At 46.1% G+C, this 20,879-nt stretch overlaps 2 protein-coding genes across 8 annotated transcripts in view; one reads left to right on the plus strand and one right to left on the minus strand.

Moving 5' to 3' along the window:
* Positions 1-20,879, plus strand: part of LOC133419832 (NACHT, LRR and PYD domains-containing protein 12-like) — a 211,603-nt gene that overhangs the window by 147,556 nt on the left and 43,168 nt on the right. The gene's annotated exons all lie outside the window — the stretch shown is intronic.
* LOC133419826 (rho GTPase-activating protein 23-like) overlaps positions 1-20,879 on the minus strand; it is a 74,101-nt gene that overhangs the window by 38,704 nt on the left and 14,518 nt on the right. For all 7 annotated transcript variants that reach the window (XM_061709268.1, XM_061709272.1, XM_061709266.1 and 4 more), the window contains exons 4-8: positions 17,590-17,818; positions 16,138-16,267; positions 12,066-12,291; positions 8,233-8,434; positions 7,499-7,643 (exon numbers count right to left, since the gene is read on the minus strand). In XM_061709268.1, the coding sequence (XP_061565252.1) occupies positions 7,499-7,643; positions 8,233-8,434; positions 12,066-12,291; positions 16,138-16,267; positions 17,590-17,818 (932 nt within the window). The remainder of the gene's footprint in view (positions 1-7,498; positions 7,644-8,232; positions 8,435-12,065; positions 12,292-16,137; positions 16,268-17,589; positions 17,819-20,879) is intronic.

Raw genomic sequence — 20,879 nt, forward strand, 5'->3', positions numbered from 1 at the left:
CATGTGAAGCCGACTCCAGAGACCTTAGTTAGGTGCATCCCGGGGGCCAGAGCGGGCGACATAGAAGCAAATTTGAAGCTACTGGCAAAGGGTAATCGTAAATATGGTAAAGTTATCATCAATGTCGGAGCTAATGACTCCCGTCTTCGCCAGTCGGAAGTAACCAGAATGAATATTGTCTCGGTGTGTAACTTCGCCAAAACCATGTCAGACTCCGTAGGTTTTTCTGGCCCCCTCCCCAATCTGACCAGCGATGACATGTTTAGTCGCATGCTCTCGCTCCGCCGCTGGTTGTCTCAGTGGTGTTCAGAAAACGACGTGGACTTTATTGACAACTGGGAGACATTCTGGGGAAAGCCCGGTCTGATTAGAAGGGACGGCATTCATCCCACCCGGGATGGTGCAGCTCTTATGTCTAGAAATCTGGCCAATGTTATTAGACACTCCCCCTGACAATGCAGGGTCCAGGCCAGGATGCAGAGCTGTAGTTTAACAGGGCTGGAGGCGAGGCTTAGTCAGTTAGAGGTCCGGTTTGGCCAACTAGACCATAGTCCGATAGAATCCTCTGCGGACCGGCCCGTAGCAGCTGAGCGTAACCGCTCCCCTGCAGCTCCCCGGCAGCCGGCCAGGCAGGGCAGCTGGGTGACGGTTCGGAGGAAGGGTAGTCTTAAAGGGCTCAGCGACACATCTGTTGCTTCTCAAGGACCAACGCCTGCCAACAAAACTGTAGGATTGCATTATGTAATTAGCGACTCTAAAACTGTAGGATTACATGATATTGGCGACTCTGGCCAGGTGCCTAGCAAAATAGAAGTGGTTGCAGTTCCCCGCCCTCCAAAAGTTCACCAGGTGCAGCGTTATAGAGGCGTTAACCAAGATAACCTTGTAAAAATTAAAACCAATGCACATTTGGTACCAATTACAGACCGAAAAATTAGATGCGGACTACTAAATATACGATCATTAAGCTCCAAGTCTCTGTTAGTAAACGATATAATTACAGAGAGCAGGAGTGATATTTTCTGCTTAACAGAAACATGGTTACAGGAGGAAGAGTATGTTAGTTTGAATGAATCAACTCCGCCCGGCTACTTTAATCATCACATTCCTAGAAGCACGGGCCGAGGCGGAGGAGTCGCAGCAATTTATAACTCCGGTCTCCAAACAAAAATTGAACCCAAGTGCAACTATAATACATTTGAAAGCCTCATGCTTGGTCTGAAATTTCCGAGCCGGAAATCAGAGAAGCCAGTTGTGTTAGTGGTAGTGTACCGGCCCCCTGCTGGTGCGTATCTGGAGTTTTTGTCTGAATTTTCAGATTTCCTTTCTGGATTATTGATCAGCACAGATAAATTCATCATAGTGGGTGATTTTAACATTCATATGGATGTTGAAAGCGATAATCTTAAATTAGCCTTCGATTCTCTTCTAGAATCAATGGGTATCTCACAAAAAGTGGATAAACCGACGCACTGTTTTAATCATACTCTCGATCTCGTTCTCACCTACGGTGTTGAAACTGATGGTCTGTTGGTGTCACCTGTAAACTCCCTTTTATCCGACCATTACTTAATAACGTTTGAATTTAATTTTGTTGATGTTGAAGTGCAAAATAGGAGGTATTATTTTAGCAGATGTTTGTCTGATGAAGTTATTGTTAAATTTAGGGAGGCCATTGCTTATCTTACAACAGTGCGAAATAGTGATGTAGTCGAGGCCAGTGACCTGGGTTCTACCTCTGCAGATGTTGATTTCCTTGCTAGTAACACTGCTGATTTGTTGCATTCAGCTTTAGATGAAGTTGCTCCTTTGAAAAGGAGGGTTTCTAGCCACAGGAGCTTAACTCCCTGGTACAATTCAGATATCCGCATGTTGAAACAAAACGTGCGTAAAATGGAAAGGAAGTGGTACTCTTGTAGGTCTGTAGACTCTTATCGTGAATGGAAAGATATTCTAATAGTATATAAAAAAGCCATTCGCAAAGCCAGAACAGCTTATTATTCAACGCTGATAGAGGATAACAAAAGTAACCCACGTTTTCTGTTCAGCACTGTAGCCAGGCTGACAAAGAGTCACAACTCTGTTGAGCCGTGCATTCCTGCAGCTCTCAGTAGTGAGGACTTTATGGGCTTCTTCAACAGTAAAATCGCGAGAATTAGAGAAGAAATCAACCAGCCGGTTGTAGGTGTTTCTTCAGCTTTAGCGACTTCCCTAGGCTCTGACTTGTCTCTAGACTGTTTTGATCCTATAGACCTCCCTGAGCTGACTTCACTCGTTAATAGAGCTAAGTCAACCACATGTATGTTAGACCCCATCCCGACTCGTCTATTCAAACATGTTTTTTCTCTTATTGGTACGACAATACTGGACCAAATTAACCTATCCCTAAGTTTAGGATATGTACCACAGGTTTTCAAAGTCGCAGTAATTAAACCTTTACTTAAAAAACCTTCTCTTGACCCAGACACCTTAGCTAATTATAGACCAATTTCCAACCTTCCATTTGTGTCTAAAATTCTGGAAAAGGCAGTTTCAAGCCAGTTATGTGACTATTTGTATAGAAATGATCTGTTTGAAGTCTTTCAGTCAGGGTTCAGAATGCATCATAGCACAGAGACAGCACTGGTTCGAGTTACGAATGACCTTCTTATGGCCTCAGATAAGGGATTAGTGTCCATACTGGTTCTACTGGACCTCAGTGCTGCTTTTGACACTATAGATCATGGCATTTTACTGCACAGGTTAGAGCATGTTGTTGGGATTAAAGGGACAGCTCTATGTTGGTTTAAATCATATCTATCTGACAGGTTCCAGTTTGTTCATGTACATGAGGTTTCTTCAGAACAGTCAAGGGTCTGTTATGGTGTTCCGCAGGGTTCAGTGCTAGGGCCAATCTTGTTCAGTTTATACATGCAGCCGTTGGGAAGTATAATCCAGAATCACGGCATACACTTTCATTGTTATGCTGATGATACGCAGCTCTATTTGTCTATGAAGCCGGATGAAACAGAACCGTTAGTTAAACTTCAGGCATGTCTTAGGGACATCAAGGACTGGATGTCCAGAAATTTCCTGCTTCTAAATTCAGATAAAACAGAGGTTATCATTCTTGGTCCAGAGCATCTTAGGAAGGGATTAGATGGTGTTGCGATGGCTTCCAGTGCAACTGTGAGAAATCTTGGTGTTATTTTCGATCAGGATTTGTCGTTTAAACCATATGTCAATCAGGTTTGTAAAATAGCCTTTTTCCATCTCCGTAATATTGCAAAGATTAGGAAAATCCTCTCACAGAGTGATGCAGAAAAACTAGTTCATGCGTTTGTATCTTCTAGACTAGATTACTGTAATGTGTTGTTAGCAGGATGTCCAAGTAATTTGCTGAATAGGCTCCAGCTGATCCAAAATGCAGCAGCACGAGTACTGACAGGAATTAGCAGGAGAGACCACGTCTCTCCAGTGTTAGCGTCGCTCCATTGGTTACCCGTAAAATTCAGAATCCAATTTAAAATTTTATTACTTGCGTATAAAGCCCAAAACGGCTTAGCTCCGCATTATTTGCAAGACCTGATAGTGCCTTATGTTCCTGTCAGAGCTCTCCGTTCTCAGAGTGCAGGTTTACTCGTAGTTCCTAGAGTATCTAAATGTAGATTTGGAGGGCGGGCGTTCTGCTATCAGGCACCACTACTATGGAACCAACTTCCAATCTGGGTTAAGGAGGCTGACACCACCTCCACCTTTAAAACTAAACTTAAAACCTTTCTGTTTAGTAAAGCCTATAGTTAGTGTTTAGTAAACCTCTAGCTGGTGTTGGTAAATCTCTAGGTAGTGTAAACTTTAGTGTGTCAGAGTCGCTCCTGTAGTTTCTTGTGCTGGCCCCCCCTTCTCCTCCCTTTTCTCTCTTTTGTCCATGTTGCAGCATCCTTTGCCGGACACCGGAACCTGCAGGTGGTCGTGGGTGGCTTGTAGCTTGCATTACGGAGCACAAGTCTTTCCCTGACCCTGCACCCCAACCTGGGACTTGCTGATTGGGCCGGAGCTTCGGGAGCTGTGTGCTGGCCTGCGGTCCCCACCCCTGGTCATCCCGTTGCTGCCCCCCCCTTCTCCTCCCTTTTCTCTCTTTTGTCCTGCAGGTGGCCGTGGGTGGCTTGTAGCTTGCATTACGGAGCACAAGTCTTTTCCTGACCCTGCACCCCAACCTGGGACTTGCTGATTGGGCCGGAGCTTCGGGAGCTGTGTGCTGGCCTGCGGTCCCCACCCCCGGTCATCCCGTTGCTGCTTCCACCTGCCTGCTGTGCTGTTGCCGTCCCTGACCCACCAGTCTGGCCCTCGGCAGGAGGGTCCCCCCTGATGAGCCTGGTCCTGCTCAAGGTTTCTTCCCTCCTAAAGGGGAGTTTTTCCTTGCCACTGTTTGGCTTAAGGTTTTTCTCCCACTAGGGGAGTTTTTTACCTGCCATTGTTTATGTAATATCTGCTCGGGGGTCATGTTCTGGGTATGGGTCTCTGTAAAGCGTCTAGAGACAACTCTGTTGTATTAGACGCTATATAAATAAAATTGAATTGAATTGAATTGAATTGACAGTTCTCTGTACTCGCTATCGTCTTCATCAGTGATGAGGCCGACGATAGCAGAGTCATCAGAGAACTTTTGGAGGTGACACGTTGGGGAGTTGTAGGAGAAGTCAGAAGTGTAGAGAGTGAAGAGGAACGGCGCCAGGACCGTTCCCTGCGGGGCCCCCACACTGCAGACGACCATGTCCGATGTGTGGTCCCGTGTCCTCACATACTGTGGACGGTTGGTGAGGTAGTCCAGAATCCAGGCTGTGAGGTGACTGTCAACCCCTGCATTCTCCAGCTTGTCTCCCAGAAGTGCCGGCTGGATGGTGTTGAACGCACTGGAGAAATCAAAGAACATGATCCTCACAGTGCTCCCAGGTTTCTCCAGGTGAGACAGGGCACGATGTAGCATGAGGATGATGGCATCATCCACCCCAATGCCAGGTTGGTAAGCAAACTGTAGTGGGTCCATCGCTGGGCTCACCATGGGGCGGAGATGTCGGAGGAACAGCTGCTCCAGGGCTCACCATGGGGGGAGATGTCGGAGGAGCAGCCGCTCCAGGGCCTTCATCAGGTGGGATGTCAGAGCCACCGGCCTGAAGCTGCTGAGGTCCTTGGGGTGCGGGTTCTTGGGAATAGGTACCACGCAGGATGTCTTCCATAGTGGTGGTACCCTCCCCAGCCTCAGGCTCAGGTTGAACATGTGTCCAACAATCCCGCACAGCTGGTCTGCACAGGACTTCAGGAGCCTGGAGCTGATGCGATCCGGACCTGCCGCCTTCCTCGCGTTCATCTTCCTGAGCTGATTCCTCACCTGGAGGGTTGTGAGGGACAAGCTGGAGCAGGGGGGGGGGTGTATCAGAGGTAGTGGAGGGGGGTGGGGGGGTAGAGCAGAGAGCAGGAACAGTGGGGGGTCGGCTGTGGGATGAGCTTTGTTGTTTTGGGAGTGGAGGTGGGGGTGGGGGTGGAGCTGGAGGTGAAGGTGAAGGTGTCGATGACAGTGGGGGGGCTGTTGTTGAACTGAAGGAGGAGGAGGAGGGGGAGGGGGGTGTCCTGTAGAAGCAGATGAAAGGGGTTGCAGCAGTGTGAGCTGGGTTGGGGGAGGGGGAGAAGACTGATCAAATCTATTGAACAACAAATTTAGATCGTTCACCCACTGTTGATCCCCCCCAGCCTGGGAGTCTGGTTTCTTCTTGTGACCAGAGATGGTTTTTAGGCCTTTCCAGACTCCTTTGATGTTCTTTTGCTGCAGTTGTTCCTCCATCTTTTTCCTGTAGCAGTTTTTCCCCTCCCTGATCCTCCTCCTTAGTTCCTTCTGAGCAGTCTTCAGCTCCTCTTTATTTCCTGATCTAAAGGCCCTCTTCTTCTCCTTCAGGAGGGCCTTTATGCCAGGATTAATCCAGGGTTTGTTGTTTGAAAAACACCTTATTGTCCTTGTGGGTACGGTGTTTTCCACACAGAAGTTGATGTAATCTGTGATACAGTCAGTGAGACCATCAATGTCGTCCCCATGTGAGTCACAGAGTTCCTCCCACACAGTTGTGTTAAAACAGTCCTGCAAAGCTTCTTCAGCTTGGCTGGACCATCTCGTCACTGTGCGGGAGACAGCTGGTTCCCTGTGCACCAGGGGTCTGTACACAGGCTGGAGATTAACCAGGTTGTGGTCGGATCTGCCCAGCGGGGGGAAAGGTGATGAGGTGTATGCCTCCTTGGTGTTGGCATAAAAAAGGTCCAGAATTTTATTGTCCCGGGTGCAGCATGTTACATACTGGGTGAAAGTTGGCAGAGTGGAGGACAAAGAAACGTGATTAAAGTCCCCAGAGATCAGAAAGAGAGCCTGCGGGTGCTGTGTCTGCAGCCTGCTGGTGACTGAGTTCAGGGCATCACATGCTGCATCACTATTAGCAGAAGGGGGAATATATGCAGCCATCAGTATAACGTGCGTAAATTCCCGCGGCAGATAATACGGCCTCATACTAACAGCCAGCAGCTCAATGTCCCTGCTGCACTGTTGTTCTTTAACGGTGATGTGCCCGGGTTTGCACCACTTCTCATTCACAAACACCGCCAGGCCCCCTCCTTTCCTCTTTCCACTTTCTCTCGTCCGATCCGCCCGCACCAACTTAAATCCGTCCAGTTCCACCACCGTGTCCTGGATCGCCGCAGTGAGCCATGTTTCAGAGTAAACCATTACGCTGCACTCCCTGTACTCCCGCTGATGCCGGCTCAGCGCCGCCAGCTCATCCATCTTGTTAGGGAGAGATCTTACATTCCCCATTAAAACAGACGGGAGAACAGGTCTATATTTCCTCCTCCTGATGCGGCGCTGAGCTCCGGCACGGCATCCCCGTCTCCTCCTCTTGATCTCGGGGGGGACGTCGGGTCTCTCCCGTGGCGGCAGCAGCGCGGTGTTGCGGAGCGCCAGCAGCTGATCCCTGCTGTAAACAATAGGGCTGCTTGCGGGACCCCCGGACACGGGCGTAAACGGCGAAAAAAGTAGTGAAGAAGTTGAGATCAAGACTGCTGTTTTGGTCTCCATGGTGCAGAGTAATAAATAATATATACACACTTACAAAAAATAACAAGATTACAAAATTAAACGAGAAAAAAAGGAGAAAAAGCTCAAAGGTGAGCAGGAGCTGCTGTAACGAGCTGCCACTCACGCGGCGCTCACACACACGTAAGCAGTTAGCAGTTAGCACTTAGCTCACAGTGAAGGCATACTGGGTTAGTTAGCGGTTAGCACTTAGCCGTTACCTTAAAGGCGTACGTGTCGATGGTTAGTTAGCGGTTACCTTAAAGGCGTACATGTTGATGGTTAGTTAGCGGTTAGCGGTTACCTTAAAGGCATACGTGTCGATGGTTAGTTAGCGGTTAGCGGTTAGCCGTTACCTTAAAGGCGTACGTGTCGATGGTTAGTTAGCGGTTAGCAGTTAGCCGTTACCTTGAAGGCGTACGTGTCTATCGTCTCCAGGACGTCCTTCAGGGGAACCTTGGACGTCAGCGTGTGTCCGTGGTAAATCACCGGTTCTCCTGCGTCTCCGTCCCAGCAGTCCAGCTCCACGCAGCGGCAGCCGCGGCTCAGAGCCCTGGGGGTCAGAGGTCAGGAGGTCAGGCGTCCTGGTCGTGGTCCTGGTCCAGGACCAGGACCAGGACCAGGACCAGGTCTTACCGTATATAAGACTTGGTGCTGCTAGCCCCCGTTTTTTCAAGTACTTTATAAACTTTTTTCTCGACTTTTTTCTCAAAATTTCTACTTTTTTCTCAACTTTTTTCTCGACATTTCGACTTTTTTTTCGACATTTCGACTTTTTTCTCAACTTTTTCTCAAAATTTCTACTTTTTTCTCAAAATTTCTACTTTTTTCGTGCGTGCGTTTTTTGTTTTTTTGTCCAGAACCAGGTCCTGGTCCAGGACTTACCGTATATAAGGCTCGGTGCTGCTAGCCCCCGTTAGCTGGTCCCCCTGGTGCCCCCTAACCCCGGTCCTAGTCCCGGTCCCCCTGGTCCCCCCAGAGACCTGGACCAGGACCAGGTCTTACCGTATGTACGGCTCGGTGCTGCTAGCCCCCGTTAGCTGGTCTCCTCTGGTCCCCCCTAACCCCAGACCTGGTCCTGGTCCAGGACCAGGTCCAGGACCAGGACCAGGTCCAGTACCAGGTCCAGGTCCCCCCCTCACCTTATATAGGGCTCGGTGCTGCTAGCCCCCGTTAGCTGGTCTCCGCTCAGGTACGTGTTGTGGGACGAGGAGACGTAATAGTCGGCTAGCGGTCGGCTCATGTCCTGGTGGACCCGGTTCTGGTCTGGGTCCAGGACCAGGTTCTCCTTGGACAGCATGTACATGGTGAAGCCGTTGGGCGTCATGAGCCGGTTCTGCTGGGCTGGAGACAAAAACACCAACATTTAGCTCAAAACAGGGAGGAACCTAGCCTAGCCTAGCCTAGCCTAGCCTAGTCATGAGCCGGTTCTGCTGGGCTGGAGACAAAAACACCAACATTTAGCTCAGAACAGGGAGGAACCTAGCCTAGCCTAGCCTAGCCTAGCCTAGTCATGAGCCGGTTCTGCTGGGCTGGAGACAAAAACACCGACATTTAGCTCAAAACAGGGAGGAACCTAGCCTAGCCTAGCCTAGTCATGAGCCGGTTCTGCTGGGCTGGAGACAAAAACACCAACATTTAGCTCAGAACAGGGAGGAACCTAGCCTAGCCTAGCCTAGCCTAGCCTAGCCTAGTCATGAGCCGGTTCTGCTGGGCTGGAGACAAAAACACCAACATTTAGCTCAGAACAGGGAGGAACCTAGCCTAGCCTAGCCTAGTCATGAGCCGGTTCTGCTGGGCTGGAGACAAAAACACCAACATTTAGCTCAGAACAGGGAGGAACCTAGCCTAGCCTAGCCTAGCCTAGCCTAGTCATGAGCCGGTTCTGCTGGGCTGGAGACAAAAACACCAACATTTAGCTCAGAACAGGGAGGAACCTAGCCTAGCCTAGCCTAGTCATGAGCCGGTTCTGCTGGGCTGGAGACAAAAACAACAACATTTAGCTCAGAACAGGGAGGAACCTAGCCTAGCCTAGCCTAGTCATGAGCCGGTTCTGCTGGGCTGGAGACAAAAACACCAACATTTAGCTCAAAACAGGGAGGAACCTAGCCTAGCCTAGCCTAGCCTAGCCTAGTCATGAGCCGGTTCTGCTGGGCTGGAGACAAAAACACCAACATTTAGCTCAAAACAGGGAGGAACCTAGCCTAGCCTAGCCTAGCCTAGCCTAGTCATGAGCCGGTTCTGCTGGGCTGGAGACAAAAACACCAACATTTAGCTCAAAACAGGGAGGAACCTAGCCTAGCCTAGCCTAGCCTAGTCATGAGCCGGTTCTGCTGGGCTGGAGACAAAAACACCAACATTTAGCTCAAAACAGGGAGGAACCTAGCCTAGCCTAGCCTAGCCTAGCCTAGTCATGAGCCGGTTCTGCTGGGCTGGAGACAAAGATGGAGACAAAGATGGAGACAAAGATGGAGACAAGATGGCCGCCGTTGGGGAGGAACAGGAGACAAAAACACCGACATTTAGCTCAGAACAGGGAGGAACCTAGACTAGCCTAGCCTAGCCTAGCCTAGCACACTGGTTCTTTTTTTTTTTTTATTTATTGAACAGAATTTTTAAACAAGAAAAACACACTTTATACAAAACTACTAGTAGAGGAAATATAAGAATAAAGAACATCCTGGAGGTTTTATGAACAAGAGACATATAAACAAAATAAGAGACAAGTAAAGTTAAAACAAAGGAACAGTAAGACATTTCAAAGCAAATAGCGTCGACATTTCAGAAAGAGACTTAAAATAAAAGATACTTTGATATATCGGTTAATAATTTTTTTGCAGAGTTATTTGACTTAATATTTTTTAAAGAAACAAAAAAACTTTTGAAATCATTTATAAAAAAATGGAAAGAAGCTTCATTTTTCTCCACTTACAACAATGTATGTGATATTTATTTAGCCAGTAAGAGAATGACATTAACTAAGAAAGACACGATTTGTCAATAGTATCTATATAAAAAATAATGTTAACGATTTGTAAATTTGGAATGTCATTCATTTTTAAAGATAGACAATTTCTAATTTCTTGCCAAAACATTTTTGAGACACAATAAAAACATGTGATCAAGTGATTCTTCCGATTCATTGCAAAAAACACAGGGGTCAACTTCAAATTTAAATCTATGTCTCAAGAATTCAGCGGTTGGATACATTTTATTAATTACGACACTGGTTCTGCTGGAGACAAAGATGGACACAAATATGGCTGCCGTTACAACGTTGGCCGCTACAGCAGACACAAACGTTCTACCTGGAACCTAGCCTAGCCTAGCCTAGCCTAGGGTGCTTTCACACCTGTACCGTTTCAAGCAGTTGTTCCGATACAGGGAACGTTTCCCCCTCAAGATCGGAACGTTTGATATATGTGAACACAGCAATCGCGCTCTGAAACTGTACAAAACAAGCGTTCCGAGATCACCTAGGAGAGGTGGTCTCGGAACGCTTCCAATCGAGACCTGAAACGGTTCATTTTTTTTATTTGTAGTGAGAACATGATCCACACAGCAACCGAGACAACTCCATTCATTCATTGTGTGTGTGCTGTCGCGGCGCAAGGAGAGGAGTCGGTGCAGCCTCCACCACCTTCTCTCCTATTGGACGTGCTGAGATGTTGTCCCAGCACGGCACAAATTAAACATTGTTTGAAATTAAACAATGTTCAATTCGGGCAGGGTTTGCGCAGCACAAACCCGGCTGCAGCAGGCGGCCTCTCGTCCGCTGCTGAGCTCCGCTCTGCGCCGGTAGCACATACATGAATGGGTAAAGCCTGATTTATGGTTCTGCGTTAAATCGACGCAGAGCCTACGCCGTACTCTATGCCGTAGCCTCTGCGTTGGTGTAACGCGGAACCATAAATCAGCCAAAGCCAACGGCTGCGGTCTGCGCTGCGCTGAAAGGGGCGTGTTGTTTATCCCGGGGTGCAGAAGAGGAAACTCCTTCCGCGTTCATTTGACCAATCAGAGAGCAGCTGGTTAGCGCATGGAATTTGTTATCAGCTTTGAAACGGTACAGACGTTTGCCTTGTGAACACAAACCCCACGAACGAGAAACGGAACAACTGTATCGGTTCAGCTCTGAATCGGAACAAAACAAACGGGCCACAGGTGTGAAAGCTCCCCTAGTCATGAGCCGGTTCTGCTGGGCTGGAGACAAAATATGGAGACAAAGATTGTCGCCGTTAGAGCAGAACAGAGAGGAATGTTCTACCTGAAACCTAGCTAGCTAGTTAGGTTAGCTAACCTACCCCAGGGGTTTAGCTCGTAGCTTAGCACCAGGCTATGCTAGGCTAGGTGACCTACCCCAGGGGTTTAGCTCGTAGCTTAGCGCTAGGCTAGGCTAGGTGACCTACCCCAGGGGTTTAGCTCATAGCTTAGCACCAGGCTAGGCTAGGCTAGGTGACCTACCCCAGGGGTTTAACTCGTAGCTTAGCACCAGGCTAGGCTAGGCTAGGTGACCTACCCCAGGGGTTTAGCTCGTAGCTGAGGCTAGGCTAGGCTAGGTGACCTACCCCAGGGGTTTAGCTCGTAGCTTAGCACCAGGCTAGGTTAGGCTAGGCTAGGTGACCTACCCCAGGGGTTTAGCTCGTAGCTTAGCACCAGGCTAGGCTAGGTGACCTACCCCAGGGGTTTAGCTCGTAGCTTAGCGCTAGGCTAGGCTAGGCTAGGTGACCTACCCCAGGGGTTTAACTCGTAGCTTAGCACCAGGCTAGGCTAGGCTAGGCTAGGCTAGGTTACCTACCCCAGGGGTTTAACTCGTAGCTTAGCACCAGGCTAGGCTAGGCTAGGCTAGGTGACCTACCCCAGGGGTTTAACTCGTAGCTTAGCACCAGGCTAGGCTAGGCTAGGCTAGGTGACCTACCCCAGGGCTTTAGCTCGTAGCTTAGCACCAGGCTAGGCTAGGCTAGGCTAGGTGACCTACCCCAGGGGTTTAGCTCGTAGCTTAGCACCAGGCTCTCGGCGTGCGTCCCCGACGCGTCCTCGTCCTGGTCCAACAGGAAGTCCCGCAGGTCCAGCGTGGACAGGACGCAGCCGTTAGCCGAGTAGCGCAGGAAGATGCTATCCAGCTCCGGTCGCCGTAGCAACTCCCGGCAGAAAACCTCGATCTCCTCGTGGTCCAGGCGGCCGTCGCAGGAGCGGTCGCACTTCTGCAAATAAAATAATAAAAATATAAAATAATAGTTTAGAGCCGTCGCAAGAGCGGTCGCACTTCTGGAAATAAAATAAAAATATAAAATAATAGTTTAGAGCCGTCGCAAGAGCGGTCGCACTTCTGGAAATAACATCAAATAATACAAAATAAATAATATAAAATAATAGTTTAGAGTCGTCGCAAGAGCAGTCACACTTCTATAAAATAATATAATAAAAATATAAAATAATAGTTTAGAGTCGTCGCAAGAGCGGTCGCACTTCTGGAAATAACATCAAATAATACAAAATAAATAACATAAAATAATAGTTTAGAGGAGGAAGAGTTTCTTTTCATTATGCACTTTGAGAAAAAAGTCAAAATGTTAAGAAAAAAGTCAAAAATGTTGAGAAAAAAGTCGAAATGTTGAGATTAATGTTAGAATTAACCTAAGTTTAACCTTCTCTAAATAAAATAAAATAATAGTTTAGAGGAAAATAAAATAATAGTTTAGAGGAGGAAGATTTCTTTTTCATTATGCATTGCGAGAAAAAAGTTGAAATGTCGAGAAAAAAGGCGAAAGTTTGAGATTAATGTTGAAGTAATCTCGACATTTGGACTTTTATTCTCGAAATTTCAACTTTATTCTCGACATTTCAACTTTTTTCTTGACATTTCAAAGTGCACAATGAAAGCAAATCTTCCCCTCTCAAATATTTTTTATTTTTACTGGCCCTGATTCTCTTCTGTAAACAGATTCTGAGTCACAGATCAGGTTTATCATCTTTTCTTGCTGGTTCATCTACACCCGTTTCTATTTCAGACCTGCAACAGCTGAGAAACTGGACGATAAAGCTTCTAACATTTCACGAACATCGTTCCTTCTCAACATTTGGAAGCTGAGAACCGAGCGATGGAGAGTTTCAGCTGGATTTAGTTTCACTTTACTTACAAACCTGATTAGATTTTTACAACCGTTTGGTCTTCTGTTGTGGAAAAACCTCGGTTTTACACGTTTATGTGACGATCTGGGCTGAATTAGCATTAGATTAGCATTAGATTAGCATGAATAAAGACAGAGAGATTCAATATGTGCACATTCTGTGAAAATGAAATTGAAACTACGGACCATACTTTCTTCTCTTGTGATAAAATACAAACATTCTGGAATAACCTTCACAAATTTATTAAACGGAAAATTGCATCGTTCCCATCCTCTATTTCTAGAGATAATGTAACTTTTGGTATGATCTTGAAAAACAAAAATGATGAACTCTGTTGCAATGTAATCCTCTGCTTGGCCAAATTTTTTATCCACAAGAATAGGACCCTAAAATCATCCCCCAAATTTTGTGTATTTATGAACGAATTTAAAATGTATTTGAAATCTCTAAAACGTATAACAACAATTAAGGCACGAAATGTATATGATCTCTTAAAGAATTTTCCCTACTGAATTGAATAAAATCAGTGTGAATTCCCCCTTATAAAAGCTGCTTTTTTTCCTTACTAGTTTTATTACTTTATTAATTTAATAACTTATTTATATAAGTTCCTTTTATTTCATTATGTCTGTTTATTATTTATTTTATTAAGTTTGTTGCACTTTATGTTAAAGCTTTTTAAAATATGTCACATTAGGGTCAGTTTTATGTTCCCTTGTTACTCTTTCTGGATTTCTAATGCTGCATTATTCGTCATGCTCAATTCACTCAGCTGTTATAATCTTTTCTATCAATAACGTCATGCCATTATATGTACTACATTTGTTTAATTGTTGTTTATTATTACTGTTGTAATGGGACATGTACATTACTACCTGCATTGGGAACACCTGAATGTGTTTCACTAATTGTAACGTCTGACCTTTCAATAAAGTTTCTATTAAAAAAAAAAAAAAAGACAGAGAAACAATCTATTTTCAGCAGATCAGTTTCCATCAGGCGTTTCCATCCAGAGTTAAAGGACGGACGGTATTTTAAACTCCCCAGGACGATGGATCTAAACACTTCTGTCCTCAAACCAACCAGAGCCGATCTGCCATCCCATAATTCTGTCCCGCGGCCGAGACTCGTGTTTATCAGAACTTCATAACAACCAGATTTATTGTTTATCCTGGACTCTGGTCGTCATAGCAACCAGATGTATTGTTTCTCTGGTCTGGCGCTCCAGGCTCCAGCTTCTGTTCCACAGGATGGTTTCTACAACAAGCTAGCTAACACCACGGAGCTCCGTCACCGTGGCAACGGAGCAGAAGGGACCCATGTGTCTTTTCCTGTTTTATTTTGAAAGTCTGTGTCCTTGGTTTTCCCTCGTTCCTGTCTGATTGTTCCACCTGTGTCTCGTCCTCCCTACTGGTCCGTTCTGTTTCCACCGTCACGTTTCTGGTTTCTTGTTTCTGGTTTTGTCAAATTCTGGCTCCTGTTTTTGTTTTGGATTCTTTTAGTTAATGAATCACTTGTGTTTTGGACCTCAGGTATCCTGGGTCTGGGTCCAGAACTGGGTCCAGAACTGGGTCCAGAACTGGGTCCAGAACTGGGTCCAGAACTGGGTCCAGGTCCAGAACGGACCAGCAGGAAGGAAGGCCCCGGCCCCCCTGAACTGTCCCTGCCCTGGGAGATCACATGTTCAGCTTAGACTCCACCCCTTCATACGGAGTTGGACTCGTTAACTGGTTCTTTCCTTTTTGATAGCTAGCATGAGCTAACACCCGATAATATCAGGCACCTGTGCAACCGGGCCGGTTTGAAACGGAAACACCTGGATGTTAAAGGTGAAACCAGAGCTAGCTCGTTACAACCCTGCTACCCTGCTAACCAGCCCTGCTACCCTGCTAACCAGCCCTGCTACCCTGCTAACCAGCCCTGCTAACCTGCTAACCAGCCCTGCTAACATGCTAACCAGCCCTGCTACCCTGCTAACCAGCCCTGCTAACCTGCTAACCAGCCCTGCTAACCTGCTAACCAGCCCTGCTAACATGCTAACCAGCCCTGCTAACATGCTAACCAGCCCTGCTAACCTGCTAACCAGCCCTGCTACCCTGCTAACCAGCCCTGCTAACCTGCTAACCAGCCCAGCTACCTGCTAACCAGCCCTGCTAACATGCTAACCAGCCCTGCTAACCTGCTAACCAGCCCAGCTACCTGCTAACCAGCCCTGCTACCCTGCTAACCAGCCCTGCTAACATGCTAACCAGCCCTGCTACCCTGCTAACCAGCCCTGCTAACCTGCTAACCAGCCCTGCTAACATGCTAACCAGCCCTGCTAACCTGCTAACCAGCCCAGCTACCTGCTAACCAGCCCTGCTAACCTGCTAACCAGCCCTGCTAACATGCTAACCAGCCCTGCTAACCTGCTAACCAGCCCTGCTAACCTGCTAACCAGCCCTGCTAACATGCTAACCAGCCCTGCTATGCTAACCAGCCCTGCTAACCTGCTAACCAGCCCTGCTAACATGCTAACCAGCCCTGCTACCCTGCTAACCAGCCCTGCTAACATGCTAACCAGCCCTGCTACCCTGCTAACCAGCTAGCTCGGGCTCAAGTCGGCATAAACAAACGGCTCGCCGGGTTTTTATCGTCCCACCGTTGAGCTCCTAAAGTCAGATATTGATTATTGTTACCTGGAAGAGGCTGCAGGCGTATTGATCGCTCATATTGATTATTACTGTTACCTGGAAGAGGCTGCAGGCGTATTGATCACTCATATTGATTATTATTGTTACCTGGAAGAGGCTGCGGGCGTATTGATCACTCATATTGATTATTATTGTTACCTGGAAGAGGCTGCGGGCGTATTGATCACTCATATTGATTATTATTGTTACCTGGAAGAGGCTGCGGGCGTATTGATCACTTGTTACCTGGAAGAGGCTGCGGGCGTATTGATCGCTCACGTCCACGTTAATCATCTGCAGCAGCGTCTGAACTTCCTCGTAGCTCATCTTGTCGTCGTGGTTCTGGTCGGCCCGGCTCAGGTAGGCCTGGATCCAGCTAGCATAGCGGCTAAGGAAACAGAACTGGACAATGGATGGGACCAGAGCTAATGGTACCAGTGCTAGAACTAGTACTAATACTGGTACTAGTTCTAGATACTAGTTAGTGCCACGGGTACATCTATTGTTACCCTGCGTGTTTTTTATTTTTCATTTTCCGGCCAAATTTCAGTTCGCTACTCCTCCTACAGATTTCGGAGGACCCAGGTAAATCATATATCAACACGTGCGGCTCGATCGGGAATAGTGTGCTATGACTTTTGGTGTTGAAATTCCCATTTTTCCCAAAGTTATTCCAAAAAAACGGCCAAAAAACCCATTGAAAGTGGATGGGAAAAAACAAAATTCACCTTTTTTCTGAGTCACCTAGCTTTCTCATACCTGCATGTATAAATGTCATTCAAACTTCAAAACGGAGGAAAGCTTCTCTTCTCTCCAAAACACCAAACAGTTTTTTCCTAAGATGTAAACTTTTCAAAATATGAGCACACAAGCGAGGACTGGAAATCACTTTTTCGTCAAATCTAGAGTGCGGGTGTCGGTTGCTAGAGAGCGAGAAACAGTAAAAAAATAACCTGAATTTTTATTTGTAATTCGAGCTCACGGCCAAACTGTAAAAAGGAGACCAATAATTTTTGGCCAGAATGTAGACATAGGTGTTGGGATTCATAAAATGTGACTTTGTCGGGGTATGCACAAAATTTAAACGGGGGAGGGTAAAGCGGCGCCAATACCTGTCTCAGTCCCCATTGGCTGTAATGTAATCAAACGTTTTCTTCAAAAGAATCTCACTCTGTCTTCACACTGAGCTTACTCACTCATTTTAAGGAATATCTGAATAAAATTAAGATTATCAGAATCTGCCGGGTTCTGTGTCTCTCACGATGTTTTAGTTTTTCTGCTACGAGCTACGGTTTGATCACAAATCGGAGTTATTTGAGACCTTGTCAGAATCCAAAATCTGGGTTTTTCTCACAGCCAAACCGGAAGGTTCTTGTTGCCGGGGCAACCAGAGCTCAGCTGCTGACTCATTCAGCCGGAACTGGTCACATGACTCAGTCACTAAAGCCTCAAAAATGGAGACTGAAAAATGCAGCAATGTACACAAATGGGAAGCAGCCCCCCCCCCCCCCCCCCCCCCCCCCGGCACTCTCGAAAATTCTGCGAGGAAATTATTCTAGTTTTTAGGTTGGAATTCAGACGACGTCTATTTTCATCTGTTACCTGTTTCCTGTTAGCCCCCCCGTTAGCCCCATTACCCTCCGTTAGCCCCGTTAGCCTCCGTTAGCCCTGTTAGCCCCGTTAGCCTCTGAAGGATACTGGTCCAGCTTCTCCGTCTGCGTCATGTTGCTGACCCGGTCCTGCAGGGTCCGGATCCCGCGGGTCCAGGTCTGGGCCTCGTCCTGGTTCTGCAGGACCAGGTCCAGGGACTTCCGGGCCCCCTTGAAGACCACGGTGAGGCAGCGGTTCTCCGGAACCGAACCCGACATCTTCCGGAACGTCTCCGACTGGCAGCCCTCGCGCACGCACTGGACCTCGGTGACCGAGACTGGAACAGAACCAGAACCAGAACCGGGTCAGAACCAGAACCACCAAATTTAGAATGAACATTTCCTAGTACCTACATATGCAGAAAAGCCCGTTAGCCGCCTGAAAATCCAAGATGGCGGCCGTTTTTCAAGATGGCGGTCTTATGAAACTAAAACAAGGTTGTGGGTGTAGAACTTGAATTGCTGAACATATTTTAATCTGTATCGTGTGTTTTGGCAAAACAAATTCTATGATGTCAATACAAATTAAATATGGCTTCCAGTTTTCAAGATGGTGGGCCAATTTTGACTAATATTATCTGTTTTCTCTTGCAAATCGATCAGAAATGAAGTTTCTAAATTTTAACCGGATTAAAATCTAAAAAAAAAACACATTTATAATGTGATCGCCGATCTACAAGCTCATAATGCGTAATAAATAAAATATAATATAATAAAATACGTTGTGAGGTCAAAAAACACATAAAAACGGCTTTTGTGGCGGCCATTTTGGAAAACGGCAGCCATATTGTTTTTTTTGCGTGGCTAACGGGCTTTTTTGAAAAAGTAGAACTAGAACAAACTTTGTGCAAAATTTGGCGCTTGTTCCACGGAGTTAACGATGGTTTCACTAATGTGCCTGGCTACCAAAGTTATTCCAAAAAAACCCATTCAAAGTGGGAGGAGGTAAAAAAAAATGTTCTGAGTCACCTAACTTTCTCATACCTGCACGTAGAAATGTGATTAAAACTTCAAAACGGAGGAAAACTTCTCTTCTCTCCAAAACTCCAACCCGTTTTTTACTAAGATGTACACTTTTCAAGATATGAGCACTCAAGCGAGGACTGGAAATCACTATTTTGTCAAATCTAGAGTGCGGGTGTCAGTTGCTAGAGTGGGAGAAGCCGTAAAAAAATAACCTGGATTTTTATTTGTAACTCGAGCTCACGGCCAAACCGTAAAGAGGAGACCAATAATTTTTGGTCAGAATGTAGACATAGGTGTTGGGATTCATAAAATGTGACTTTGACAGTCGGGGTATGGACAAAATTTAAACGTTGACCAAAACCAGACGAAATGTTAAATACAAAAACAAAAACTAGACTAAAATGGACAATTCCGACTAAAATAAGACAAAAATGCTCAGACTTTTAGTCGACTGAAACTTGACACGACTAAAAGGAAAATAAACGTGACCAAAACTAATAAAAACTAAAATGACAGCTGGAACCAAAGACTAAAACTAGAACTGAAACTGAAACAGGCTGATAAAAACAACACTACATGAGGATAAAAGGTTCCTCCTGATTTAGTCCTGACTCAATAAAAATGTCTATAAAAATCAAATCAAAACCGCATGAAGATGCTCGGTGAGATCTTAAAGAAGAGCTTAATGTCTGTACATGAGGAGTGGAACTTACTCATCTTTCTGGTAAATTAAAAACAGTGAAAATGAAGCCTGGGTGGATTCTATCAGGTGTTTTTTGCAGCTTCACACTGTGTATAAAAACACATATTTATACACAGTGTATTTATACACAGTGTGAAGATTCCTTTTTTCCTCCTCCATCAGTGTCGTCCTCATTTGGAAAAGTTAGCGCGTTATAACGTCTATGTTTCCGACGGTGTTAACTGAAGTCAAATTCTATTGGATTTATTCAAACGTTGGCATTAAAGTCTGATTCTGATTCTGATTCTGTGTAGGATTTTCTGCAGCGTCGTGTTTCCAAACCCTGATGTTTTCTGGCCGTCGACCAAACTATTAAATTAGAACCTGGTTTATTATATTATTTATTATCCCTGAAGGAGTAATTAAATAAAGTGCAGCTTTTACTGTAAGTGAAACTAAAGAAACCAGCAGGATTCTGGTTCCCCAGAGAATCTCACATGTTAGTAACTCTGGATAAAAGCTGCTGCTAAATGATACAGTAGTAGAACTGATACTGTCATTTAGCAGTAGCTTTTATTTAAAGCCTCTTACATCTGCAGGTTTTCCTCCCAGACAGTAAAGGAGGCTCCCGTTTCTAATTATGAGTTTAAATGGATCAAAACCACAGAAGAGACTGGACCTCCCAGAACCGACCACAGGACAGCTGGGGGGCGTGGCCTGCAGTCTGGGGGCGTGGTCTGGACTCTAGGGGGCGTGGCCTGTGATTCAGATTACTGCATCAATTCCGCATCAGATACAGTTATGGAAAACCTACAACAATCTCGTCGACTTTATTCAATCATTTTAAACAGAATTTCAGGAGACATTTCATTGATCAGATTACTAATGATATTTCTACATTTGTTATGTCAAAAAAAATCTACAACAGAGTGACTGTAGTGATATAAGTAAAATGATGACGGTTCTGGTCCTGAACCACCAGAATAATCTGGATCAAACCTGCTATTTTATTTTCAAAGTTTTGTTCCTGTTTCCAGTTTCATTTTCTTTGCCGTGTAAAGATTGTTTTCAGTTCAACAGTGATTTTAATACAAGACAGACTAAACATTTAAATCTCCCAAAGTTCCTACTGGTTTGTGTCAGTTCTGCATCAGATACAGTTATGGAACACTTATTATTTCTAGATTAGTTATTTTTTCTTTAATCTTGTAGATTCATGTATTCTATTAACGCTGCTGTTTATTTGCTTTGTCTTTGTTTTTAGACTGCAATCATGTATTCTGCGTATTTTAAATCTTTGTACAATCTTTTGCTGTATTTTACAGGTAGAGCCTCGTATTTCAGTATTATTCCCACTCTCTCTTTACATTTGGATGTTACTGGTTCTGTGTTTATACTGTGCTGAATAAATAAATCTAAAGTCTAATCCTGCTCCTGCAGCTGAACCGGGTCCTAATTACAGGGAACCAGACCACAGCGCCAGCAGGGGGGGCCCCGGGGGGGCCGGTGCCCCTGGTGCCCTGTAATCTGGAGTGTGAGTGGCAGCACGGGGAGCCCTGGGCCCCCCTGACCCCCCCCGGTGCCACGCGCTGCCCTGTAATCTGAATGCTGGAGTGGCAGCAGGCTGAAGGTCCCGGTGATGGAAATAGATCAGCTCTGTAATCAGGACCAGGGGAGGGCGACTCCCACGC

The sequence above is a fragment of the Cololabis saira genome, chromosome 19 (genome assembly GCF_033807715.1).
Source record: "Cololabis saira isolate AMF1-May2022 chromosome 19, fColSai1.1, whole genome shotgun sequence".
NCBI lineage: Eukaryota > Metazoa > Chordata > Actinopteri > Beloniformes > Belonidae > Cololabis > Cololabis saira.